The following is a 23,526-nucleotide window of genomic DNA, read 5'->3' on the forward strand; positions in this document are numbered from 1 at the left end:
TTTATCCATACTGTATCCCCCTACACTCAACTACTCAGAATATTGGTTATTCTTGGTATGCTTTAGGAGCAGAGAAAGAGGAATTAATCGATATTTACCTTGATGCTTTAAACCTGTGTGGATCTGCAGTCCAGGAGAGATGCAGCATGACTTTTTAATTCTCACAATTATTTCAAACCAGTGACCCCCCAGAAGCCTCTCTATATCCCTCAGTATGATGAGCAGATTTTCAACACTCTCAATTCTTTGTGCACTCTTTTGCATGTCCAGGCTTATAACCTCTCCTGAAGAATTGGTAACACAGGAAAAGGAGCAGGTGGCAAAACCAACACGTTCAGCAGTCTTGAATATCTTTTCCTTTTCAGAACTCCACCTAAGGCTAGAAGAGTAACTGAAATGAAAATAGACAAGAGAGAGAGGCACTGAACCCTTATTGAAAGGGCAATAACCAAATTGCCTTTCCCCAAAGTAAAAAGACACTGAGACCAGAGGTGAGGAGGGACCCAATGAGCATCACACCACTGTGTAATTAGATAAATATCTCTGGTATGGAAACATCACCAGTGTTGGCTATGAAAGCAGCTACTATTCCCAGCACAGGAAATTCACAATTTTGGTTTATTTTGGTTTTTTTTGTTGTTGTTGGATGGGGTAGGGTTTTTTGTTGTTGTGGGTTTTGTTGGTTTGTTGTTGTTTGCTTCTTGCTGCTTGTATAACAATGTCTTATTGCATACAACCAGACAATACATTAGACAAGACTGAATTCCACTTGGACCTCTTCCCAAGTGTTATGAGACAGACAGGAATACATTAAGAAAATATCCAAATCTTTTTTACAGCAGTAACTGATTTTACTTACATTTCAAAAATCTGCTAAAACACAGGGAATACCATTAGAAGATTAAACTGAAATTATCTTAAATAAAATGTTTGGATCGGGGAATTTAAAGTAAGTTTGCCTTGAATAAAGACAAGAAGGGTAGGGTTCAAAATAATTATTTTAATTGCACTGTTCAATGGAATCATCCCAGGGAAAATAATACAGAAATGGAAAAAAAGCAAAACCAAATAGCTCAATACTTTCATTGGAATACTATTTTTTCATTCTAGGACTTCCAACTCATATCAGAAGTGATGGTCTCTAGCCAGCTCTTTGAAGGCAAGTAGATATTGAAAACCACTTACATCTTGCAGAAACATGTCTCTAATACATATCTCCATTGTTGCTGATGCCAAGAAAAATACCAGAAAATTTAATTAAAAGCAGAGATTTAAACAAAAGTAGCTTTGTACTGATTCTCAGTGGCCTTATTCTTCTCACTCTTTACAGTTATCAGAGAGGGAAGGTCTGACGTCCGGTAAACTCCAGTCCTCATCCTCCCTTGGCAAGATCTCAGTTCAGAGATGTAACCTTCAAAGCTGAGGTTCCCTTCAGAATCATCACAGGAACGTGTCCCAGAGTCCTCCAGCTTGACCCCATCCACATCAATTATCCTGTTCACAGGGAGCTCCATTCCAGGGTTCCCTCTCACACCAGGAGGATTAAAGCTTCTGCTGGCCTTGGCTTTGTGAGAGGTCTGCTCATAGGAGTTTCCTGAAGTCCCTTGTGAATCATTTTTCTTTCTGTTTGCACCTAACAGAAGAATTAAAAACAAAAAAAAACACAGAACAAGAGAATTATGTATCTTCTGGTTTTAGCAGTTTTCAATATTGCAGCCTTCTCTGAGGCCCCAAAAGTAGTCAGCTGGGATAGTCATCCACCAAACAGACTTACTGATGGAAATTTAACTAAACACTGGATCTCAAAGATAAATGTGAAATACTAATATGTATCTGTCTCAATGTAGCATTTTTCAGAGTTCTTGAAAATACTCCATTAAAAATAACTAATTAGTATAATTTTGTACATCTCTAGAACAAAAAAATTCTTACAGCAGCAAACCCAAGGGTGGAGGAGAAGAAGGACCTTCCACTGGGGCAGAATGGGAGATGTTCCTTCAGTTGAACTGGTCTTCAAGACCCTGCTGAGATAGTATTTTTATTTGGCTAGGGCTTAATTCTCTAGCAGACTAGTAAGGGATTATTTGAAGTTGCAGGTCACTGTCCTGAACTGCAACAGAGCAGTTATGAGCCACAGGACAAGAATAAAAGAAACAACTTCACAGAATCACAGGTTGGTTCAAGTTGGAAGGAATCCAGTGGGGCATCTGGTCCCACCTGCCTGCTAAAGCAGGATCATCCCAGAGCACATGGCCCAGGATTCTATCCAGATGGTTCTGGAATATCTCCAGTGAGGGAGACCCCACACCCTCTCTGTGCAGTCAGTTCCAGTGCTCAGAACAGTGAAGATGTTCTTCCTTATTCAGGTGGAACTTCCTGTGCATCAATTTCTGCCCATTTCCTTGTGTTCTGTGGCTCAGCACCATTGAGCAGAGCCTGACTCCATCCTCTTCCACCCTCCCTGCAGATACTTATAAACATTCCTGAGGTCTCCTCTCAGTTCAGTTTTTTCTTCTCAAAGCTGACCAGGCTCAGCTCCCCAATTCTTTCCTCCTAAAAGAGATCCTCCAGACCCTTGACCAACTTAGTGGTACTTTGCTGGACCTGCTCTAGGAGTTCCTTGTCCTGAGGAGGCCAGAACTGGACACAGCACTCCAGATGTGTCCCACCAGGGCTGAGCAGAGGGGCAGGATCTCCCCAGACCTGCTGGCATTGCTGGCACCATTGCTCCTCCTAACCCACCCCAGGACCCCATTGGCCCTCTCAGGCACAAGGACACACTGCTGGCCCATGGACACCTTGTGTCCACCAGGCCCCCAGGCCCTTCTCTGCAGAGCTGCCCCCCAGCAGGTCAGCCCCAGCCTGGGCTGCTCCATGGGCTTGGTCCTGCCCAGGAGCAGCACCCTGCATTTGCCCTTGCTGAACTTCAGAAGGTTCCTCTCTGCCCACCTCTCCAGCCTATTGAGGTCCTTCTGAAGAGCTGCACAACCCTCTGAGGTCTGAGGGCTTTAAACACTCAAGGAACACCTGAGTTACATCTAAAATCACAATTGCCAAGATGCAGGCCTATTCACACAAAGTCACCACTATCCCAAGACAGCTGTAGTTCAAACCCTCGAGCTCCCAAAAGCCAGTTTTGTGTTAGGTGTGACCCTACAAAGTACAAGGAGCTTCTGAAAGCAAATGTACAGAAGCTGATTTGCCTGTGTCAACAGCAGCAAGAAGGGAAGGATGAAAGAGCTGATTTCAGGATTCACACCACAGTTAGCAACATGGTTTCTGGAACTGAGGCTCCCCCCATAATGATATAAAGAGGGACAACATTTTCAGATACAGAGAACTGCTTTCATTAGATCCAACTGAGAGCCAAGAAAAAAAAAAAAAAAAAAAAAGAGAAACTTTCAAGGCACAAAAGCAGGCCTAAGTAGGGACTTCAATTTCATATTTAATTCCCTTTTTCCATATATCTTCTTATCCATCTTTTAAAATATACCATCTTATCTGACATTCTTTACCCAAAGCATTCTCAAATTTTGTGCCACAGTACATGCAAGTGCCTGACCAGCATGTTTAGCCACACAAATCCCATGAGACTGGTGTGGTTAAATCCCATAGCTGTCTTTCAAATATTTTATTTGTGTTTATTCCATGAAGTGATTGGTACAGTTTTATGCAAGGAAAAGAAATTTCCATGTATAATCAGCGTAATCAAGAACTTTTTGATATGGAGAATGGAGGAAATGCAAATGAAAAAGACCAAAAAAGCACTTTCACACACTTTCAATCAAATCACTCCAGGGTTTTCTTGAGGCTTAAAGCTTTCTATTTAAGAAAAATAAGTTAAAATCCTCAGTAGTGCAATGCTTAGTGTTTTAGCTGCAGTGAAGCCCACATGAGTAATGTGAGTATTTTGCATCAGTAATGCTTGCTGTGTTTTCAGAGGAATTAGAGCAAATTCCAAACAAATCAGCTGAGCAGAGAGGCAGAAAGCTCCCAGCCCTGCTAGCCCAGCATGACTTCAGCCTACTAAATTGCAGCTAACATTTAATGAGACTGTATTAGACTTTGTGTTTAAATCTCCCTACTGAAACTAAATGTTGCCTTAATTTTAACTGCTGCTTGCCTGGCTGGGCTGCAAAATGCTATTATTCTGTTCTGGAACGTTTATCTTAACATGAGTGTACTGAATTGTTCTCTTGATCTCTTTAATCTACTATTCTACACCCTTTGAGGAAGACCTGTGACTCTCCTTTCAAGTTGCTTTAGAAGAGCTACAAATTGCTGAAATGCCTACTAATGACAAATTCCCACAAATACATGGCATTGACAGAGCATGAGTCACCCAGCTGTCCTAGCACTCAGAACACATCCTCCTATGAAATGTCATGCAAAGGAACATCTTTGATTGAGGTGGAAGGTCTCATATCTGTTGACTTGGACTACGTTGAAACACTTTCCACAGTCAAAAGACACAGCCTGCATTAACAGGGCACAAGAGATGAAAGAGCTGGAAACTCTTTTTGAGGAACACTATGGAAGGTGCAAGTATTGCTGAATTTATTTGGGTGCTAAGCCCTTCTACAGTTAAATATAAGAAATGCCATTAAGTCTTGGAATTATGGTGTCACTGAGTCAGCACATGAAGCAACTGGGTGTGCAAGCTGCCCAATAGGAACACAGCAGAAATAAGGTCAATGTTTGTTCCCAGGCTTCACAAGACATAAGCTCATCTGAACAAGAACATATCCACATTATAGACATATTTTTCCATTAATGTCCTTTTTAGGAGCAATCTCTCTGCAGCATCAAATAAATTACTACTAGAGGCAGGGCAGTAATACAGAACATCTTGTTTAAAATACCAGTTCAAAAGAATGTGGAATTACTAAGGGAGGATACTGTGAAGATGATTTCACTTTTCCTGTCAGGGTAGAAAATATCTTAGCTCATCTTCACCAAATAGGAAGATGATTTCAAGAGTAGCACTACACAGAAAAAAATATTTCAATGTAATTTTTTTCCTCACTTTTTTAAGAAAAATCTTTTATGGAGCAAGGCTATTTAACACAAATAGTAGGCGAGATTTGCCAAACCAGCTTGTGCATAAATGTATAGCACAAGTTTTTAAGTAGACTCAAGACTTGCATGTACTTAGTGGAGCTTTATAATGAGGTTTCCATGCAGCTTGTAACACTCTTACACTGGTCTCCTTCTCATGTTTTCTGAGTAACAAATGCCTGAAGACACTCAGCTGTGCAGGGCACCATCTAAGGCACAGAGGGCCTTCACAGGGAAAACTGCACATATTCTTGACTGAAGTGATGAATACCTCCATGGAACACTCTGCAGATGCTTTGCCATGTATGGAGCGTGTCAGGAATTTTATTACATTCCCAAATCTAATCTCTCAGATGTCCTACCTAACTTCAGTAGAGAAACGAAGACACGGCTGAGGGCAGCAGCCACGCAGGTGAATTTCCAGCCTGTTTCATCCCTATTGGTAATCTCCTCCCTTGCTAAGCATTCCACACAGCTCTTGAGAAATTTTCTTGTGCATCTGATCTTGTTGATATGTTCCAGCTGGTTTAAAGATGGGAAGATGCAGGTCATCCTTTGTCTTTAAACCAGAGATCTGCTGTGTTACAGACTCACAGCCAAATGACTGCTTAGAAGGCTTAACTGCACCCACCTGCATTTTTCCAAAGGTGACTACAATCAGGCACTGTTTTGGCTGATCTCCTGGTTTCTGTTACCAATATTTCTCTTTTTGTGATATTTGGATTTTGTGTATTATTCTCAAGCACTCTAAATTTAATATTGTCATTATGGAGAACTATATTTATAAAGACAAAGGGAAATTTTCTTCTGCATTAAACAATCCTCCAACTTTAAGATCTAAGCAAAAGATCACAAGACACTGTCTTCCAGGTAGTTTAGGAATAAGGGAGCATGTGGCCAAATTCCACACAGCGAATTCCACAAAAAACCTGGAAATTTCAGGAGCAGCATTAACAGCCAAATGTTGATGAGAGGATCATATAACTCTAAGTCTAATGCAGATTCTTGATGATTTAAAGGCCTGCTCACACCACCTTGCAATTATATTGTTTCTATACCATAATCAATAAATGCATTTATCTTCAATGTGCTAAATTTTAGTTACAATTTTCAATAAAATCTCTTTCATGTAAATTGAGTGTTTCACTCATCATTCTACCTTTGCTAAAATCCTACTGTTCTTGTGAAAATCATTAACTATTTAGATGGCTCTAAGTTCTACTGAAAGATAACAAGAATATCCTGCTTTTCATACCATTGATCCCAGGCATTTGACTTCTAATGCCAGAGAGGATCTGATCTCAGTTAAAGGAAATGAGCTCCAGATTAATGATTTTGTACTGACTTAGAGCAGATAAAAATCTGTTTGAAGTATTTCATAAAACTTAGAATATAACTTGTGAAAAGAAGCCTGAAGTTTTCAGGGGCAGCTCCTGGGACTGGAGATTTACAGGCTTGTTGCATCCCCAGATGCAATCAGTCTCCCAGGCAGCTCGGGGTGTGCTGTGACACGGGAGCCTGGGCAGACACTGCTCCAGCCTCTGACTCCATGGAGCCTGCCCCAAGGTGGTGCCACACCGCCTGAGAGAGCATTTTCTTACATGGGACTGAGAAAAGGAGCCCTTTGGTGGTCACTTCTATTTCAGGGTCCTGGAAATACATCAATATAAATAACTTCTCCTTAACATGGACATAATCTGTCAGTCTCACTCTCAGACAGACACCTATCCCTTTCTATCCTAAACTGTTAGGAAATGCTACTTCTACATATTAGCCCTCCCACACATGGATTCTTTTAAGTAGTGGATGAATGACTTCCACACTGGCTGACATACTGTTACTACTGCAGGAATCTTTTTTTTTTTAAAGTTTGTACAGTGATTTATGCTTCTGAAGGGAAAAGGATACTTTACATCAAAGTTTTAGAATACCAGAGGGTAAATTTTCTTTGGCAGTTTCCTTCTTTTTATCTCGTAATTGATACAGCACCAAGGAGAAAGCAGACTTAATAAAAGATTCCTACATACAGTTTATGCTAAATATTTTCAAAGGAAATTTGACTTTATATGCTGAATTTCACTTGCATGATGAAACAGCAACTGCAGCATATGCTCAGTGCCTTGAAATCTGACTCAGTAAAATGAAGGCATCGAGCCAGGAAATGGGTTGTGCTACAAAGCAGCAATACTCTACATTACCAGTTTATTTACTTTTTTCCTGGGAATTTTGTGAGTACATTTGCAGCATTAAGTTTAGAAATGGGCAGATGGAAATTCTTTCATTGCACTCATCTCCAAAGCATTCACAAGAAGAACAAAGCACCAAACATTATTCAGAAGGACAAATTTGAAATATCACCTGGAAGAGGGAGCTCACCAGTGGCATACAGATGCAAAAGAGGGAGCACTGCAATCTGTGTTTGCTGAAGGCAGGGACCCTTCATGTGCACAGCTACAACAGCAGCTGAAGGGAACTGCACACAATGTCATTTAAAATCCAGGAGCACTCCACAAATAAATTTAAAAGTTCTGAATTTTGATCCAGGCAGACATGTGTGCCCTCAATAGCACTGTCCAGTTTGCTCAAACTTTCAATTTCTCCACTGCTAAACCTGAAACATTTTTGACTATTTTCCAAGCAGTAGATATGATAAAACAACTCTGCAGCAGCCTGCACATACTCAGCCCTCAGTGTGATCTTCCAGCATTTATTGTTTTGGTTTTCCATCAGTGGTCGGTAACAGCGGGTTTAATTATTGCAGAGTCCTATGTTGGGAGATAGTGGATTGAATTACTTGAATCCATTTTCATTTAATCTGCCATTCATTAGGTTATTTTTCAATTATGAATGTCTAAAATGTGGTTTCACTGGGCTACTGGGTACATTTCACCAATAATTCAGCAAAGTCCATTTCATCATCCAAATGCTGCCATGGGTTGAATAGATCTGGGTTTGGCCCACATGCATTTGGTTCAAAGGGCAGCTGCCATTTTTCTAACATTTCATCCAGTCAGTGATAAAATTTGCAATTCTTTCTAAAATGTTTATCCTGTTGCTTGATCAAAATAAGTTTACATTTCAAATAATCATCCCCCAAGGTCTTCCTTGCTCCCCATTTGTCTACTCTAAACTCCCCTTCTCCTCAGTTTGTTGTGGATCACAGTCATGTACTACATGTAATTCTCTCATTGAATCATGCTCTGATTAAAAGAGGATTAACACATCCCAGCCTTAGTATTTCTGGATTCTCATGGGTACTTCTTTATATTGATCCAGAATCCAATTATCTTCTATAAATTTACACAGAACCAGTAAAGGATATAAGTTACCACATGAAAACAGCCTTTGTTAAAAATAATGATTTAAATTACTCTTACATCTTTTACCTCATAATCACCCCCTCTTCTTGATTTTTTAATTTATGTTTTCATTCATGTGGTTATCCTGATTTACATAGGGAACACCACTGGACTGTCTCTAAAATATGCCACATGAATTAAGAGATTATATAAAATATTAGTTACATAAGTATCGTATCATTTATTACAGAAAAAAAGTTTATTTTCAAATTTTGAAGATAGAAATGTGATTTCTTTTAATGACCTCTTAATCTCAACTACCACAAACTTTTTTCCACTTGGAATTCATTACCATTAGAATTGAAACATTTAGTAGCCAAAAAAAGCAAAAGTCACAGAAATACCACTGATCTCTGCTCTAATTATCTGATCTCTATTCTTCAGCTGTGGGGTACTGCATCCTTTTTGTGAATAATAAAAAAAGATCAGCTGGGGATTTTTTGGGGGGCTTTTGGAATCATAGCCTATACCAGACTATGAGAGACTATTCTGCATTTTATTTCTGCATCATTTATCTTTCACAACAAAAACATCCTAGCACTGGTACTAACTATTCCATTTTTGAAAGGTTTCTTTCCAAAAGGAAAGTAAGCAAGTTTATTTCGAGGATACAAATCTATTTCAGAAAAACAGCAGTTTCTTTTAAAAAAAGCTATATAACTTTAAACTAAATTAATTCTTTAACTTCCATAGACATTCCACTATGCAATATTACAGAGAGTTTGCCATGCTTTTATTTCCCCTAGCTGGCTTTCTATCTTAACCAATGGCACCACAGGCTTGCTAAAAGATGGTTTTGAATAAACTTTTCAGTTGCAGTGCTGGATCCAGTCTATACATCTCCTTAAAAAAAAAAAGACCTTCATACTTGGCAGACAATTCCACTGACTGTAACTCTAGTGTCCTTTTGAGAATGATTCTCATTCTAGCTGAAAAAAAAATGCCCCAAAAAGAACGGGTGTCTTTTTTTAAGAGAAAGAAGAACAATTTGATGGACTCAAACCTCCAGTCTGTGCACTTCAGTCTGGATTGCTGCAAACTGTCCTATCTAGGTTGAAATGGTATTTAGTGAAACAGCCCAGTTGCTATCATGACAAAATGCCCACCTACTTTGTAGTAGAGGCAAAAGCCATCATGAACAACTCAGACCTGTGGAATATTGCAAATAAACAATTCAGTGCAAGGCCTGAGGCTTAACACAGCTCTTGAGGAGTCTACAGGTTTGGGAGGCTGCCTTTCCCCATGGGTAACACAAGTGTCCAGCCTCTTGGGAAAAACTGGGCAATGTTCAAAGTACCCAGACTATACCAGGCAATTAAAAAAAGAAATAAAACAAAATAAAAGCCAAGGGGATTCAATCAGCGTTTTGACACTTTCAAAAATGAATGCATCACTTCAAGCCAATCACACCGCACAGTAATTATTTCTTCCACAGATGGGACCACCATTATATGCAGAAACATGAAAGAATGTCTTCAGATTCCAGCAACCTCTGGTTTTTAAAGTGGGAAATTTGCCAGAACTAGCAGGCTTATTCAAAATAAAGACATTTTCTCTTGATGAGTAACGCAACTAGAAAGAGTAATGATTCTTGTGTTGCTAATTTATTTGCTATTTACTTCATAGCTAAGTATTAATACATTATAAAAACATTTCAATTATTTCAGAAAGTTAAGAACTGAGCTTGAAAATGTGTTCTCAATAGCTCTGAGTGATGCAAACCTTATTTTGCTGACTTCCATTGTTCATATTTTCCTTTCTAGATCATCAAGTGAAAAAACCCCAAGTGTTACCCATTGGAGGGATAGACATTGGCCTGGCTTTGCTACACCAGCAAATTGCCCCCTGCAGAACATGAGGGACCCTTCACTCCTCCCAGTCCTTTTCCCAGCATTTATAAGCCCAAAATGTGCAGGGTAAGCACACACGTCATTTGTCTTTAGGCCTATTTGGAACCAAGACCAGAGACCTCTGCAAATTATGAAGTCATTATTTGTCTTTATATCCCAACATTTTAATTGAATAAACCAATCAGAAATGCAATTTCCATTGATGGGGGTTATGAATGAACAACCATTAAAGCACTTAAAAAAGCAACCATTATTAATGATTTAGTCCTTTGAGATTTCAATTCTTGACTGGAGAGAGTTTCCAGAAGTCTTTATTATAATTATGTACATCATCAAACAGCCTTTCCATGCAAACTCCAGTCATGAAAATAGAAAAGTTTTGATTCACCCCACATTTTTTCCATAAAATCACCGTTCTTTTATAGAATACAGTTCCCATTAAATAGTAGTGCGTGAGGAGTGTAGAATGCAGCTAATATATGCAATAAGATTGTAGCAAAAAAGGAAGGTTTTCTATATATTTTTTAAAAAATTTTGTTATATCTAAAAAAAAATCTGGTTTGTCAGAAAGCGAAAAGAAATTTAGATTTTCAGTTTTGCAAAATTAGTTAGATTACTTACTCATGGGTGACTATGACAAAATAATAAGGTGCAATCACCACTGGAAGTATAGAACACTAGTTGAAATACATGCTAATTAAAATTCATTTTAAAAAAATTAAATATGAATGGTATTACTTATTTGTTGTGAAAAAGTCTGAATCATTTTAGAAGGGGAACTGCACAGGACTTTCAACTGCTTTATTTTTTTTCTTGGAGGCCCACAAATATGTGAGAACACAGTGACTTTTGGAAAAACTGGATTTTCATTCCCCAGAACACAATGAGACCTAGTTAACAGCACGACACGCCTCTCTGCAGAATTATTCTTTTTTAATTAGACTTCACAGTGCTGTTATGTAGGACCCATCTCAAAGAGTGAAAAGAGTAGTGTGGTCTCCAGCACCCAACCAACCCCTCATTTCTTACCCAAGTCTACCAAATAAAGAGGTGGTTACTTTGGTTATTCCACATCAAACAAGCTGAGATCTCCAGCTCACTTCTTAAAGACCAGGGAAGAGTTGCTTTAGTTTAAAATAAGAAGGAAAGTAATGAATATAAAGTTTAGCCCAAGAACCCAAAGACAGAAGAAATTCTCCTTTCAGGAGTTCCTGTTATGACTAATTCCAAAGAAATCTCCTGTCTTATCTGCCTTCTGGAGCACATGCCAATGCTATGGATTTCACATGTGATCCATCAGCATCTCAAGACAGCATTTGCCCTTGGATGTCTAAATTATTAATAAATCTAATGTTTGTCAGCTTTGCCTCAGGGTAATTGCTTGTTCATGTCTATTTATCTGTTTGTCATAAGAAGGTAATTTCAATCAGAATTCTTAATCCGGGACTGAAAGATTTTTTAAAATAATGAATAAAATGAAAGCTTAAAACCAGTTTGCGTAACTAGAGCTAGAATTTATTACTCCTGAGAGAACAAGGATACAAAATACATGTGAAAACTACACAAAGATTTCTACAAAGTAAAAAGTAGAAAGTGGGAAAAGGGAAAGCTACAGCTCAGTGGTTACACAGAAACTTATGGCATGCATTAAAATATTGTAAATTCATGAAGTTTTTTTTAAGTGCAAATGGTTTTTTTTAAACAGTTCTCACTGAAAAATATGCAAATTGATACCTATGTTGTACACTTGACATATTATCAGAAAGACACCAACACAAATCTATGCATATATACATCAACATGTCTGAAGTACATTTTGTGGTTCTGTTATTCATAGGCACTGGTTACAAGTCCGTCTAATACTCAGTTTCAGAAATTAAGTGGTAGCGCTAATAGAACATTTCTCAGATACTACTAATAAAGGAATTGGCTTTTAAAATGCCAAGAGGATGAAATAATTTGCATTGCCATTTATAAGCATCCAACAACCAAAGAAGTATTTACAAATCATCAACCATACAGATAAAGAACAGTATCAAATACTCTGTGTAAAAAGATAAATAATTAAAATGTATATTCCCACATCACAAAGAAATGTGATCATACAAATATGGCACCATATGTTTGTGAAACATCAAAAATAAATGTAGCACATAGATACCTCTTCTTATATTTTACATTAAAATGCACAGTACAATGACTGTAAATGTCAATGTCATGACACCCATTGTCTTCAAAATCCTGTTTCTGGTAACAGCAATTATTAGTAGAGTCCATGTTTATAAAGAAATTCCATACTTCAGCCTTGGGCTAATATTGCTCTGTGATATTGCTAGACCATGAAACTTACTTCCTAAAAAAAGTTACATATTTTCTTTAAAATTGTCTATTAGAAAGCTACTTGATATGTGAATATTCTGGGAGAAAGTGTGATAGATGCAATCTATTTCTCTGTGTAGCAAAGTGTGGGTTAAAAAAAATAACATTTTTATTTTTGTCACAAATATCAAATTTATTAGTGAAATATATCCTAAGTTGAGGCTTATCCATTTAAAATTTTAATCATAAACAATACTGCAATTTTCAATAATTAGGGGTTTTGTTAAAGTACTTAAACTTCCAAATCCTAATCATGTATCTCATTATGAGAAATGGATCAGAAAATCTGGAACACAACAGTGCTATGGAGCTCAAAATGCTGATATCCTGTTTTGTACTCTGAGGGTGAATGAGATAATTACAGCATGTGGATGTATTTCAAAGGTTTGTCTGCATGTGGCCACTTATGGTTACATGCCAAATCCAAACAAAAGTACATTGTTAAAGGCAACCAGAAGTATAACAGTTAGAACAGACTAAGGCAATTAAAATCTTTTTTCCTACTTTTTTTGGTTAAAAAAAAAAATAAAAATTAAGGTGCAGAGAGAATTTTCTTTGCTGCGTTAATGGGTGCCAAATACTGATTAACAGTGCCAAGGAAAAGTAGTTTTACACAAAAGGAAAAACTATTAAAATCTAGAAATACCTGAATTGGATCTTTGAAATCCAGATTTTTCCTGATTACCTGCAAAAGGAGTTGGGGGCGGATAGTTGGCTTCCGTGAGTTTACTGATGTCTGACAGTGGCGTTGGTGGTGGCGGTGGTAGCAAAGTGCTGTTAGGGCTGCTAATATCTCCTTCAGCCACAAGAGTCAAGTCTGCCACATTCTCATCATCTACCATCTGAATGCCTTCAGCCTGCAGCTCTCTGGACTGCCTTTTCCACACTGCGGCATTGCTCTCCTGGGCGTGCGGAATCGGAGACAACGGAGGGCTGAAAGGGACACTGAAAGTCTTCTGGCTGTGGAGCGCTGCCAAAGCAGACTTATGTTTGTTTTCTGAGTAACCCACTTTCTTTACTGAATTTTCATTAGAGTTTTGCAGGGACTCCTGTTTTCCACTGGGTGATGTACATCCATCACTGCCATCGCTTTTCGAAACTCGCTTGCCTTTAGAACCTGCGGGTGTAGATGAGGATGGTTCTGGTCCAGTGGGTGGTAAACGAAGAAAGTCAGGAAGAATAAGGTCTTCTTTCCTTAGCAGTCCACGTTGGTCATCTGCTCTGTTACTTTGTGCTTTGGATATGAGTTCAAAAAATTCTATTGGGGAAAAACCCAAAATTGACAAGTTTTTGTCAGAAAGTGCAATGCTATTAAAACGTACATTTTCAGCACATTTATTTTCCATGAAGATCTTCAATTCTTTCAATGCTGCCTTGAAATAAGATCCCATGTTAATTAGGAACTTTTTCAATTGCAGCAATGTTCACTAGCATCACTATAATTAAGACCATCAGCATTGCTATTGTAAGAGTTTTGCAGTTTAGAACAGCTGCAATTCACTGAGCCTTGAACACGTCTTCAATTTTACGCAGTTAATAAATCTGTACACACATGCAGGATTTTTTAATTCTTTATACAAAACAAGGCTCTAGTCTTACAGACAATGGGTGCACATTTTTATATTCTGGATGGGTTTTACCCATCTTAACTCAAAAATAGCATGCCATTTGAACATTCAAAGATTCAGAATGTTGCAAACTTCCTCGTTATATTGACTTTCTCTCAGAGTAATTATATTTTATCACAGTTTCAATTCAATTCATGGCATAGTTTTAAACCAGGATGTTATCATCACAGGGTATGATCAGATGATGATTTAAGTAACCCCATTTTATTTGGAGCTGCAATGAATCAGTAGCTTACAGATAGTCAGTAACCATCCAAGGAGCCATTACCAAAAGCGATGGGGCAGCTTTTTAAAGAGGCTTTAACACAATTAGAAGTGATTTTCTGATCATGTCCCTAATGATATCCAATGGTTTAATATGTTTCTATAAATAATACTCATAATAGATCAACACTGTTCTAAAAAGTTTCAAAACTTGGCAACAAGAAACTTATCAACTGTAAGCCAAGAATTATACCACTCCTCAAAAAAGAAGCATTGCAACAATAAACAAACTCTTTGGTACAAAACATAGACATATAAAAATATGTAATTCTTAATATAGGGTCTCTGCATGTCCTAATTTTTCAAGAAGAAAGCACTTTAACTACAGAATATTAAAAGATGCTTTAAAAGGCCATCTCCAACAAATTAAATAAAATTAACAGTTCCAACCCAGCTTATAAATACTGTTTGAAGCAAAAGCCATTAAGGAATAAAGCAACAGAACATTAGTATCATTTTAACTTAGCATAATATGAAGTCGTACACTTGCACTTGTATGACCTTATTCCTAAATCCTCTACTCATACTTGGCAGGCTTTGCAATGTATTCATAAAAATGACTTTTTAACATGCTTTTTCAAATGCTGTAAAATCTGAATGTAGCCAAGATGGAAGCTTCAAAATGCTTCTTATTGCCAAAGTTTTGCAAAATGGCGGTAGGCATATTAAAACATGCAACATTTCTAAGATGTGTCATACAAAAATGTTTCTGAAATTTCAAAGTTCATAGAACAGTTGTTTGTTTTTGCATTAAAAAACAGTCTACAACATTTGGTATGCATTTTTCAAACTTTGACAAATATCACAAAACTCAAAATAAAATGTGAAAGCCTCGAATTCTGAAGTTTTCAAATTATGTTAATGTTTTACTCAGTCCTAGGAAAAAAAATGAAAGTATTAAAATGTGGAAAACAAGTTAACAAAAGAGTAAGAAACAGAAAATAATTTAAAATGCACTAATATATTGTAATAACACTTATATGGAAAAACCATGTATTTTGCAGTAGAAGTTTTAGCCATAGCATTTTTTTTTCAGTTCTAGTCAGTGGGTATTTATTCACAGATGAACATTCAAAGGTAAACATTCATTTGCTGCATAAATGTGCATAACCAGGTTTTGGATATGCATACGGGGTAACTTCAGCAGTAAATTTTAATCTGTGGGTCAAATATGGTCCTTTGAGGTTTGTTTTTCTTCATGGGAAAATACGGAGGAGCGTGTAGGGCTGACAGACAGGTCATCACTTCAGTTCACGTCCTAGGGCACAGGGTGTTATGCCAAAATTTCTAGTGCTACATAATTGTTATTTCTCTTTTGCCCATGGACATCTTTCTATAAGAAAGCAAATTCTCTCATGAGTTTTTTTTCCAATGATATCACCAGAATTATTAGGATGTAAAAAAGGTAAAAATAGGACTCAGGAAATGCAAGATTACCAATAACCTCTTTGCTTATTTCTACTTCCAAACAACTTTTGCTGAATGCAAGTTTTTCTGTTGCCCATCACATCTCCTCCACAATCTGACTGCCCTGCTCTGGCTGTTACAGAGTTCAGCAGAAAACTTACAAAAATTCTTACCTGAGTACATTTGGGTCTACACTACTGTGCAGTGCCTGTCAAACACTTATATAGAGGTGAACAGAAAGCCAAGCTTCTACACAGCTTACAGAGAGTATCAAATGGGATGTTCAACTGCAGTGGAGTAACTAATCCCCTTTTATTTTACAGGAATTAGGTACCCCTCACTTTTGAAAATCCCACTGGACACCTACATCAGTGTTCAGGTATTTTTAAATTTTCAACTTATAAAAACTTGACAATTCAAACACACCAAACAAAAATATAATGGTCATGACTATGATTTTCACAACACAGTATTAAACACGTGGTATCTACACAGACACAAATTTTTTCTAAGACTACTTATGTTAATATGTAAGCTATAAAGTTCACATACCCTCTGCTTCATCCAAATTTATTTTGTGACTTTTTTTTTTCCCAATCTTTGCAATAGAGTCTTCTCTCTTTGACAGCCGGACTTCCCTAGCATTTTTTCCATTTTCGCCTTTCATTTTGATAGAATTAGACTTTCCTAGAGTTCTTCCCTCTCCCTGCATTAGAAGGAAAGTTAAGGTACTACTTACATTCAGGCTCTATCATTGTATACATAATATGGCCTAAAGGAATGAGGAAAGTTATTTTGGAAACACATTTCTGTAACATCACAATAAATGCTTTAGTTTAGTCTTGATTATGGCAAAGAACATTTGCCATAGCAGTTCCCAAAAAAATGTAGAAATAAATATAATATTGTTTACTCTGAAGAATTCACGTGACAGAAATGGCCTTTGAACTACAGAGTAGCTCAGTTTTTTTTAAACACAGATAAGCCAATGAGACACAAAACAACAAACACAACACAGTGAAAGAGTTAACTGATTCATCATGAAAACAAAGTTCTTCACAAATAAATGCTGTTGACAGTGGAAAACTATCAGACAGATAACAGCTATATTCAATCTAGTTACAGAATTTGGCCGATTCAAAATCATGTGTGAATGCAGCCTTTGATACAGAATTCTAGAAGGAAACAGAAGATGATCTAATGGAGAAAAATCGTTGCAGAAGACTTACAGTAGATCCTTGACTTCTTGAAGATACAGTTGCAGTCTGTTTTACTAACACGCCTCTTTGTTTCTCTGTAAACATTGAACATAAATAAGGTAGTCACCTTCTGTAACTACCAATTTATAATTCCCTAAAGAAGCAAGATTTAAGGGACAAGGATGGACACAACAGATTTTTGCTTTAAAATCACTCTAATCAGCACACAGAAAATAGTGAGCACAGTTGATAACCCTGATATCTTTCAGTAAAACCCCACCAGAATATGCCTCTCATCTTCAGATTTTCCTCACACTGCCACTATTTTTAAAGTTAAAGGATGCTGAAGTTTCATTTACGCACTAAATTTTCAGTTGATTTAGAACAAATAATCGTAAAATCTGATCATTCCGTTCACAATTCTCAACAATATAATTTAAAAATGAAAAAGAAAATCAGCAGAAAAGACCATTGAAAGGCCATGTTAAATCTTTTCCATCCTGTTTCACACATCAATTATTTTGTATTTCTGCTGTATGCTCCTTACCATTGTCTAAGTAATCAAAAGCTTCCATCAAATTAAATCTGCCTACAGCAAATTTAGTAACACAGAATCATTGCCCCCTTTCACTGGTACATTGCCACAGAATCACTGCCAGAATGATCCTCTATGATTTAGGCTTTTACAGATGCTGGCAGCACACTGGATTTAGGCTTTACTTGTAATCCTTAACCTAATTATGTGTGAAAGTATTTAGATCGAAACTGTTTTTCAAAATAACAATTGGTTCTGTTGGTTAGGAAAATGACAAATCTGATTCTCCTCAATATATACCTCCATCTTTATAATCCCAGCTCTTCCTTGAAGAGGATCTCTGCTCTAAGTATATTTAATTTAACCATATCTAATTTGGTTTTTGAAAATAAGTGTTTGATATCTCTAAAAAGGTCTCCTAATGAAACCAAACCTTTACTCATAAGGGTACTTACATTAATCTAGAGTGTTAGTTGTGCCAAGAGATTGTCAACTGTTTAGCTGATAAATTTTTATTTTTCCGATTATGTTGCCTAGGGTCATGAGTTTTTATCCTTTTTGGTGTTATTTTCAAAAATCATCACTTAAAACTGGAGAAGTAGGCTCTGGTACTTTCTCATTTTAAGAAGGATATTATGACAGCAGCATATGCAGCTGCTGTACAAACTGCATCTGTTTTCCTTACACAGAATGCTCCTTGCTGAATAATTGCCAAATGCACCGAAGATATTTGGCACCTGATTCGCATTATTATTACTGGGTGCTATGTTCCTAAGTTTGTGGGTGCATCTGTGGCTCAGTGCAAACAAACAATTCAAACATTACTACTGCAAAATTTCTTACAGCAACAGTAAAAGTACCTGCTATCACAGATTACATTAATCTTCAATCTTCAGAAACTGCACTGCTTTTTAGTTAAAAAGAATATATGCTATATGTGATAGATACAAATTTATTCACATTTACCTCACCTTCACAGCAACAGGAAAAACTAACCATAGTCAGGGTTTGTAAAACTGATTTGGAACCACAAACAAAAGCTTTTCTACAAACTTACCTCTACCCTTTGATGGTTCTTTTTCATCTAGAACAACCCGCTGGCCATCCAGATTAGATATAGGGACACCAAGATCAAGGGGCTCCTGCTCACCACTCTAAAGTCGGATCACAGTTTGTATGTAATAGAGAAAAAGCTGTTTTCAGAACAAATTTATGCAGTCTGACATTTTTGAAAGAAAACAAGCAAGGCATTTTTATGCTTCAGAGTAGCTTCAATCTATCCTTCTACCGTTATAAAAACGTTTATTCCAGTGGTGTAAAACTACCTTGATTTCAATGAGTGTAACCCTATTCTGTGAGAAGAATGGAATTTGGGAAAATGATACATGGAGAAAAAAAAAATCATCCAATTTGTGAGTGTGCTCAAATACTCTAGCACCATTAGTGTGTGTATGCTCAGCAAGTCATGTTTTTCAGAGAACACTTTAGATTATTTTTTATTCTGAACTGATTGTATTATTTCATTAGTTTTGTAATTTCATTAAATGAAGTTATCTTTATTCCAACATGCTTTTCAGTTATCTTAAAAACTTGGACTGGTTCAGCCAAGACAGCTTACATACTAGAAATACCACAAAAGTAACTTTACATTCCTAGGTATTTCAGCACAAAAGAAAGGAGAACATGCCAGCCAAGAGTTCAGTAGTAGAGAAGTTGAATCAGTCTGCTTTAACAAAATATTTCTGCAAGGGGATTTGTGGCAACTTTCATGATTCCCAGGACAATGGAACAAAAGCTTTAATCCAACCAACTTTCCCTGGCTAATAATGGGAGTTGAGCTCTGGAAGAAGCAAAGTTCAGGCTTGCTTATTTTGGATGTTGGGTTTATTATGAAGAGAATATAAAACAGATGTAGACTAAATATTTGAGGTAACTACTACTAAGCATAATGGTTATAATTACAATGCATTTTATCTCAAAATGTAGCTGTAGATATTTAAATGCCTAATTCTCAGGAGAGGAATCATTCCAGGGACTATCATATGATCTTCTACAGACAGAAAATATTGCTGCTTGAATTACATCAAAGAATACTTACTAGTCTTGCCACAAGTTCATTAAGATTTAAACCATATTTTGCAACAACAGGCCTTAAGACCTCTGTTACTGGTTTGGTGGGTTTTGCCTTCAGACCAACTGACCGGTTGATAGGAACAAGATCCAGCCTGCAACACAGCAATTGCAACATCAAGTGTGAAATACTCCAGTAAATAAAGTGAACAGAAATATGTCAAATCAAATCTACCACATAGTTGTAACAATTTACAGCTAGTAGCTAGCTGGAACTGCAGTAGCATGAATGTATGTTAACTGAAGCAACAACGAATCTATTATTTTATTTTTATTTCTTTATTATTATATTTAATTTATTATTACTTCTATTTAACATAAATAAAAATTCTACTGTTTTGCTTGCCAGAACTGAGTGAAGGCCTGAAGCAGTCTATTTCAGACCAAGAAAAAGCATTCCACAGCACTTCCATATTTACAGGGAGATTTCTCTGACCAGTTTGGTCCAGGAGTCCTTCCCAAGTGACTCCATGCCTCAACTATAGATTTGGATGCAGGAAAAATATTTCTTCTCAGTTCCACAAGACAGACACACAACTTGTTATGCAATTACATGAGATGGATTTGGACAAATATTTTAATTTTTAAGCAGACTAACACTGTGGAATTCCAGTGCTACTTCTTTGGGTTGGTGCCACCATACGATGAAATATCGGCATAAGAGAAACTTATACACCAAAGGTGTAAAAGTAATTATCTTAGAATTTACAGGCTAAAGACAGTTCTTTTCAGAGCATATTTTACAATTTTGCATTATTAAAACAGTAAAAGAATAATTAAATACAATTTTTTTTTTTACAAAATTAAACCCAAACAACTTTCATTAGCATCTATGTCCCTGCACAGAACTGTGCCCAGCTTTGATTTGGTTTTGGCTTATTTTTTTTTTTTAATGCTCTTCATCTATGCCCTGAATCCTCCATAAACCTCATTTAACTGCAATGGTACTATAGTATGAAATCAAGGACAAGCTTATTACTAACAAAACAATCAGAAGAAATGTACATCATCATCAGATATTATTATCTCACAAAAATTAAACACAAGATGTTAAAGTCATGTTGACTTTTCTCTTTCACAAGAAGCCGGAATAACTGAAACTTTGTCTTTTATATTTTCTTTGAATTCAACAGTTACTAAATTGAAATTTTCAATTTTAGTCATTAGCTGGTAATTGATACAAAAGTGGCAAACACTGAGGTAACTAAGTATACCCACATAGTATTTCTCCTTTGTCTGAAAATGTTCCAAATATTTGACTATATTTGCTTACATAGTATCTACCCAGAGAATGGAATAATGCAGAACATTTCTACATTTTAATTAACACACAAATAACATATGGTACTGCCTACTTCAAGTTCCTTTTTAACTTGGAGACTCAACAAGCTCACACCTAATAAAAGACTGCTCAATCTCAATCTAAAAATTGAATATGCCATGCAGTATTTATTAACCTGAAGTACCTTTAAATAGAAACTAGCCTAGCTTCCTAAGGAAAAGTAATATAGAGCCAAAATAAGGAATGCCTCACAAAATAAACTTCATTCACTTCAAAAGTCCACGTCAGTAATGTAGTACATTTTGCTTCAATACTTTTTCCTGAAATAATTATTTCAGGATTTTTCATAGCATTAGTTTGGATTCATTTTGGAAAAAATTACAAATGTTACTTTGAAAAAAACACATGCTACCAAATATATTACATAAAACTAAATGTATAATGTACTGCATTATATTATATCCATACTCATAATTTAACATTGACTTTAAGATTCAGGGTTCATCAGAGGATTTTTATTTATACAATTAGTCTTACTGTAATTTTCCAGGTGGGCAAATATATACAGATAAAACTGAATGGGAACAGGTCATCAATAAATACATCCATTTAGTTTAAGGCTAGGAGACTTACAGTTCAATTTCTGTATCTTTCTTGTGCTACTCCAACCTACTAAACATGTCTTTCTGATGTGGAAGGTCCCTCTGGACCCACAGATATGTCCAATGCTTTCAGAGCTGCCTCAGCTTGAGCATTTTGACAATAAATATCACAATAATATTTAAATGTCCCTAAACTGGAACACTGGCATCAAAATCTCACTTGTATCCTAAGAGCAATCCAGGAAGCCCCCTCCTGCAGCTGCACAGCCTCCTCTTTCACTGCACAGGGAACTGGCAATATCTCCTTTATTGCACTTACAAAAAGCAAACTGGGAAGCAGGGAGGGAAAGGCCAGAGGAAGGCTTTATTTTTGACTCTTACCTAAATAAAGTGCGTTTTTCCAAGCGCAGGTCCCGAGACTCCAGGATGCTGCTGTCCTGGTGCAACACCAGGGGCTGCAGAACATGTCAGGGATAAAAGAACAGAGAGCAAATTAATTCTAAACTATGTAAAAAAGAGCAGCTGTGTTGTTAAATTTTTTTTAAGGTAACTCGGAATATTATTAATATAGGCTGCACTCATTCCAGTGACTGCTCCTTTACAATATGGAACATGATTAAAGCATGTTTTCTTTTGGCTAGGTGTGAAACAATGACCAAAATTCAATTTCCACTGGAGTCAGCAGGTGTTCAGGAACTTGGTTGTTAAAATAAACCTAGATTCTTCAACTTATATAAATAACACAGAATAATGCATTAGAAAATACAGCCAGCTAACAGTCCTTAAAAGCTTTAAAAGCCCATAACTATGAACATTCATTGATTTTTGTCATTGCAATCATCTAGATAGATCAAAAGCATGAATTTAAGAGAATAAATACTTCATGTCCACAACTTCCCTTTGAATTGGAGAACATTTCTGTTGACTAAGAGCCATCTCACACACACTGCATCATCCCCACAGATTGCTGTCTTGGAAATTTTCCTCAATATTAAAACCTGTACCTCATTTCTACCATTAATGCATCTCATTCATCTTTGAGCAACTGAATGTCACTATGTTTTAGGGCTTTAATGCAGTAGCATCTACTACCAGACATTTGCTTTCTTCATGGATAATTCAATTCTCCTTCAATTAACCAGCACTGCCAATGTAACGCTATGGGCAGAACCAGGACATGTGTGTCAGTATGGAGAGAACAGAATTCCTTATCTGTGAAATGGGGAGGAAAACACCTCCAAAAAAGCCCAGGAATATGCAGTACCTTATCACCTCCAACGAGGAACAGGTCCACTGCAGCTATGTTGATGCCATGTTTCTCACAGACCCCAGCGAGCACCTCCTTGATGGAGAACCCTGACTTCACAGCCATTTTGCTGGATGAGCCATCCGGAAGGTTTACACAGCAGTACTTGGGGGATTTGTCTTTATCTGGCACAAATGCAGGCAATCTTGAGGTTTCAGACTTGAAAGGAAAAAAAAAAAGGTCAGTGACCAATGGGAAAATGAGGACTATATTGGAGTATAAACTATTGGAGCCCACCCAGATCAAACCGAGCCAACAACCATAGTTTCTACCTTGCGCTAGAAATCCTTCCAAATACCACAAATATTAGATACATTTAAATCTCGGGGAAAAAAATTTAGATAAAGATCATAAATCTAAAACACAAATCTGAATTTATTTCAAGAACAGGTGAAGTTTTACACAGCAAGTGTGTAAAACAGTTATAAGACTTACTAAAGAACTCCTAAGTAAAAATTATAAAAGTAAATTAAATCTCATTAAGCATCCAAATAGTTAAATGTCTGTGCTCAATAATGTCCTGCTGA

The 23,526-nt window shown here is 36.8% G+C and overlaps 1 protein-coding gene across 4 annotated transcripts in view; it reads right to left on the reverse strand.

The window, feature by feature from the left end:
- Positions 1-995: 995 nt before the first annotated feature.
- RGS12 (regulator of G protein signaling 12) overlaps positions 996-23,526 on the reverse strand; it is a 79,710-nt gene continuing 57,179 nt past the window's right edge. For 2 of the 4 annotated variants that reach the window (XM_058023760.1, XM_058023759.1), the window contains exons 9-15: positions 22,958-23,158; positions 22,075-22,148; positions 19,778-19,904; positions 18,737-18,833; positions 17,175-17,239; positions 16,498-16,651; positions 11,757-13,904 (exon numbers count right to left, since the gene is read on the reverse strand). In XM_058023760.1, the coding sequence (XP_057879743.1) occupies positions 13,276-13,904; positions 16,498-16,651; positions 17,175-17,239; positions 18,737-18,833; positions 19,778-19,904; positions 22,075-22,148; positions 22,958-23,158 (1,347 nt within the window). In that variant the 3' untranslated portion in view covers positions 11,757-13,275. Of the gene's footprint in view, positions 1,634-11,756; positions 13,905-16,497; positions 16,652-17,174; positions 17,240-18,736; positions 18,834-19,777; positions 19,905-22,074; positions 22,149-22,957; positions 23,159-23,526 lie in introns of those variants that run through there. The other 2 variants (XM_058023761.1, XM_058023762.1) reach the window with 2 other exon arrangements.

This window comes from Melospiza georgiana, chromosome 5 (assembly GCF_028018845.1).
Source record: "Melospiza georgiana isolate bMelGeo1 chromosome 5, bMelGeo1.pri, whole genome shotgun sequence".
NCBI lineage: Eukaryota > Metazoa > Chordata > Aves > Passeriformes > Passerellidae > Melospiza > Melospiza georgiana.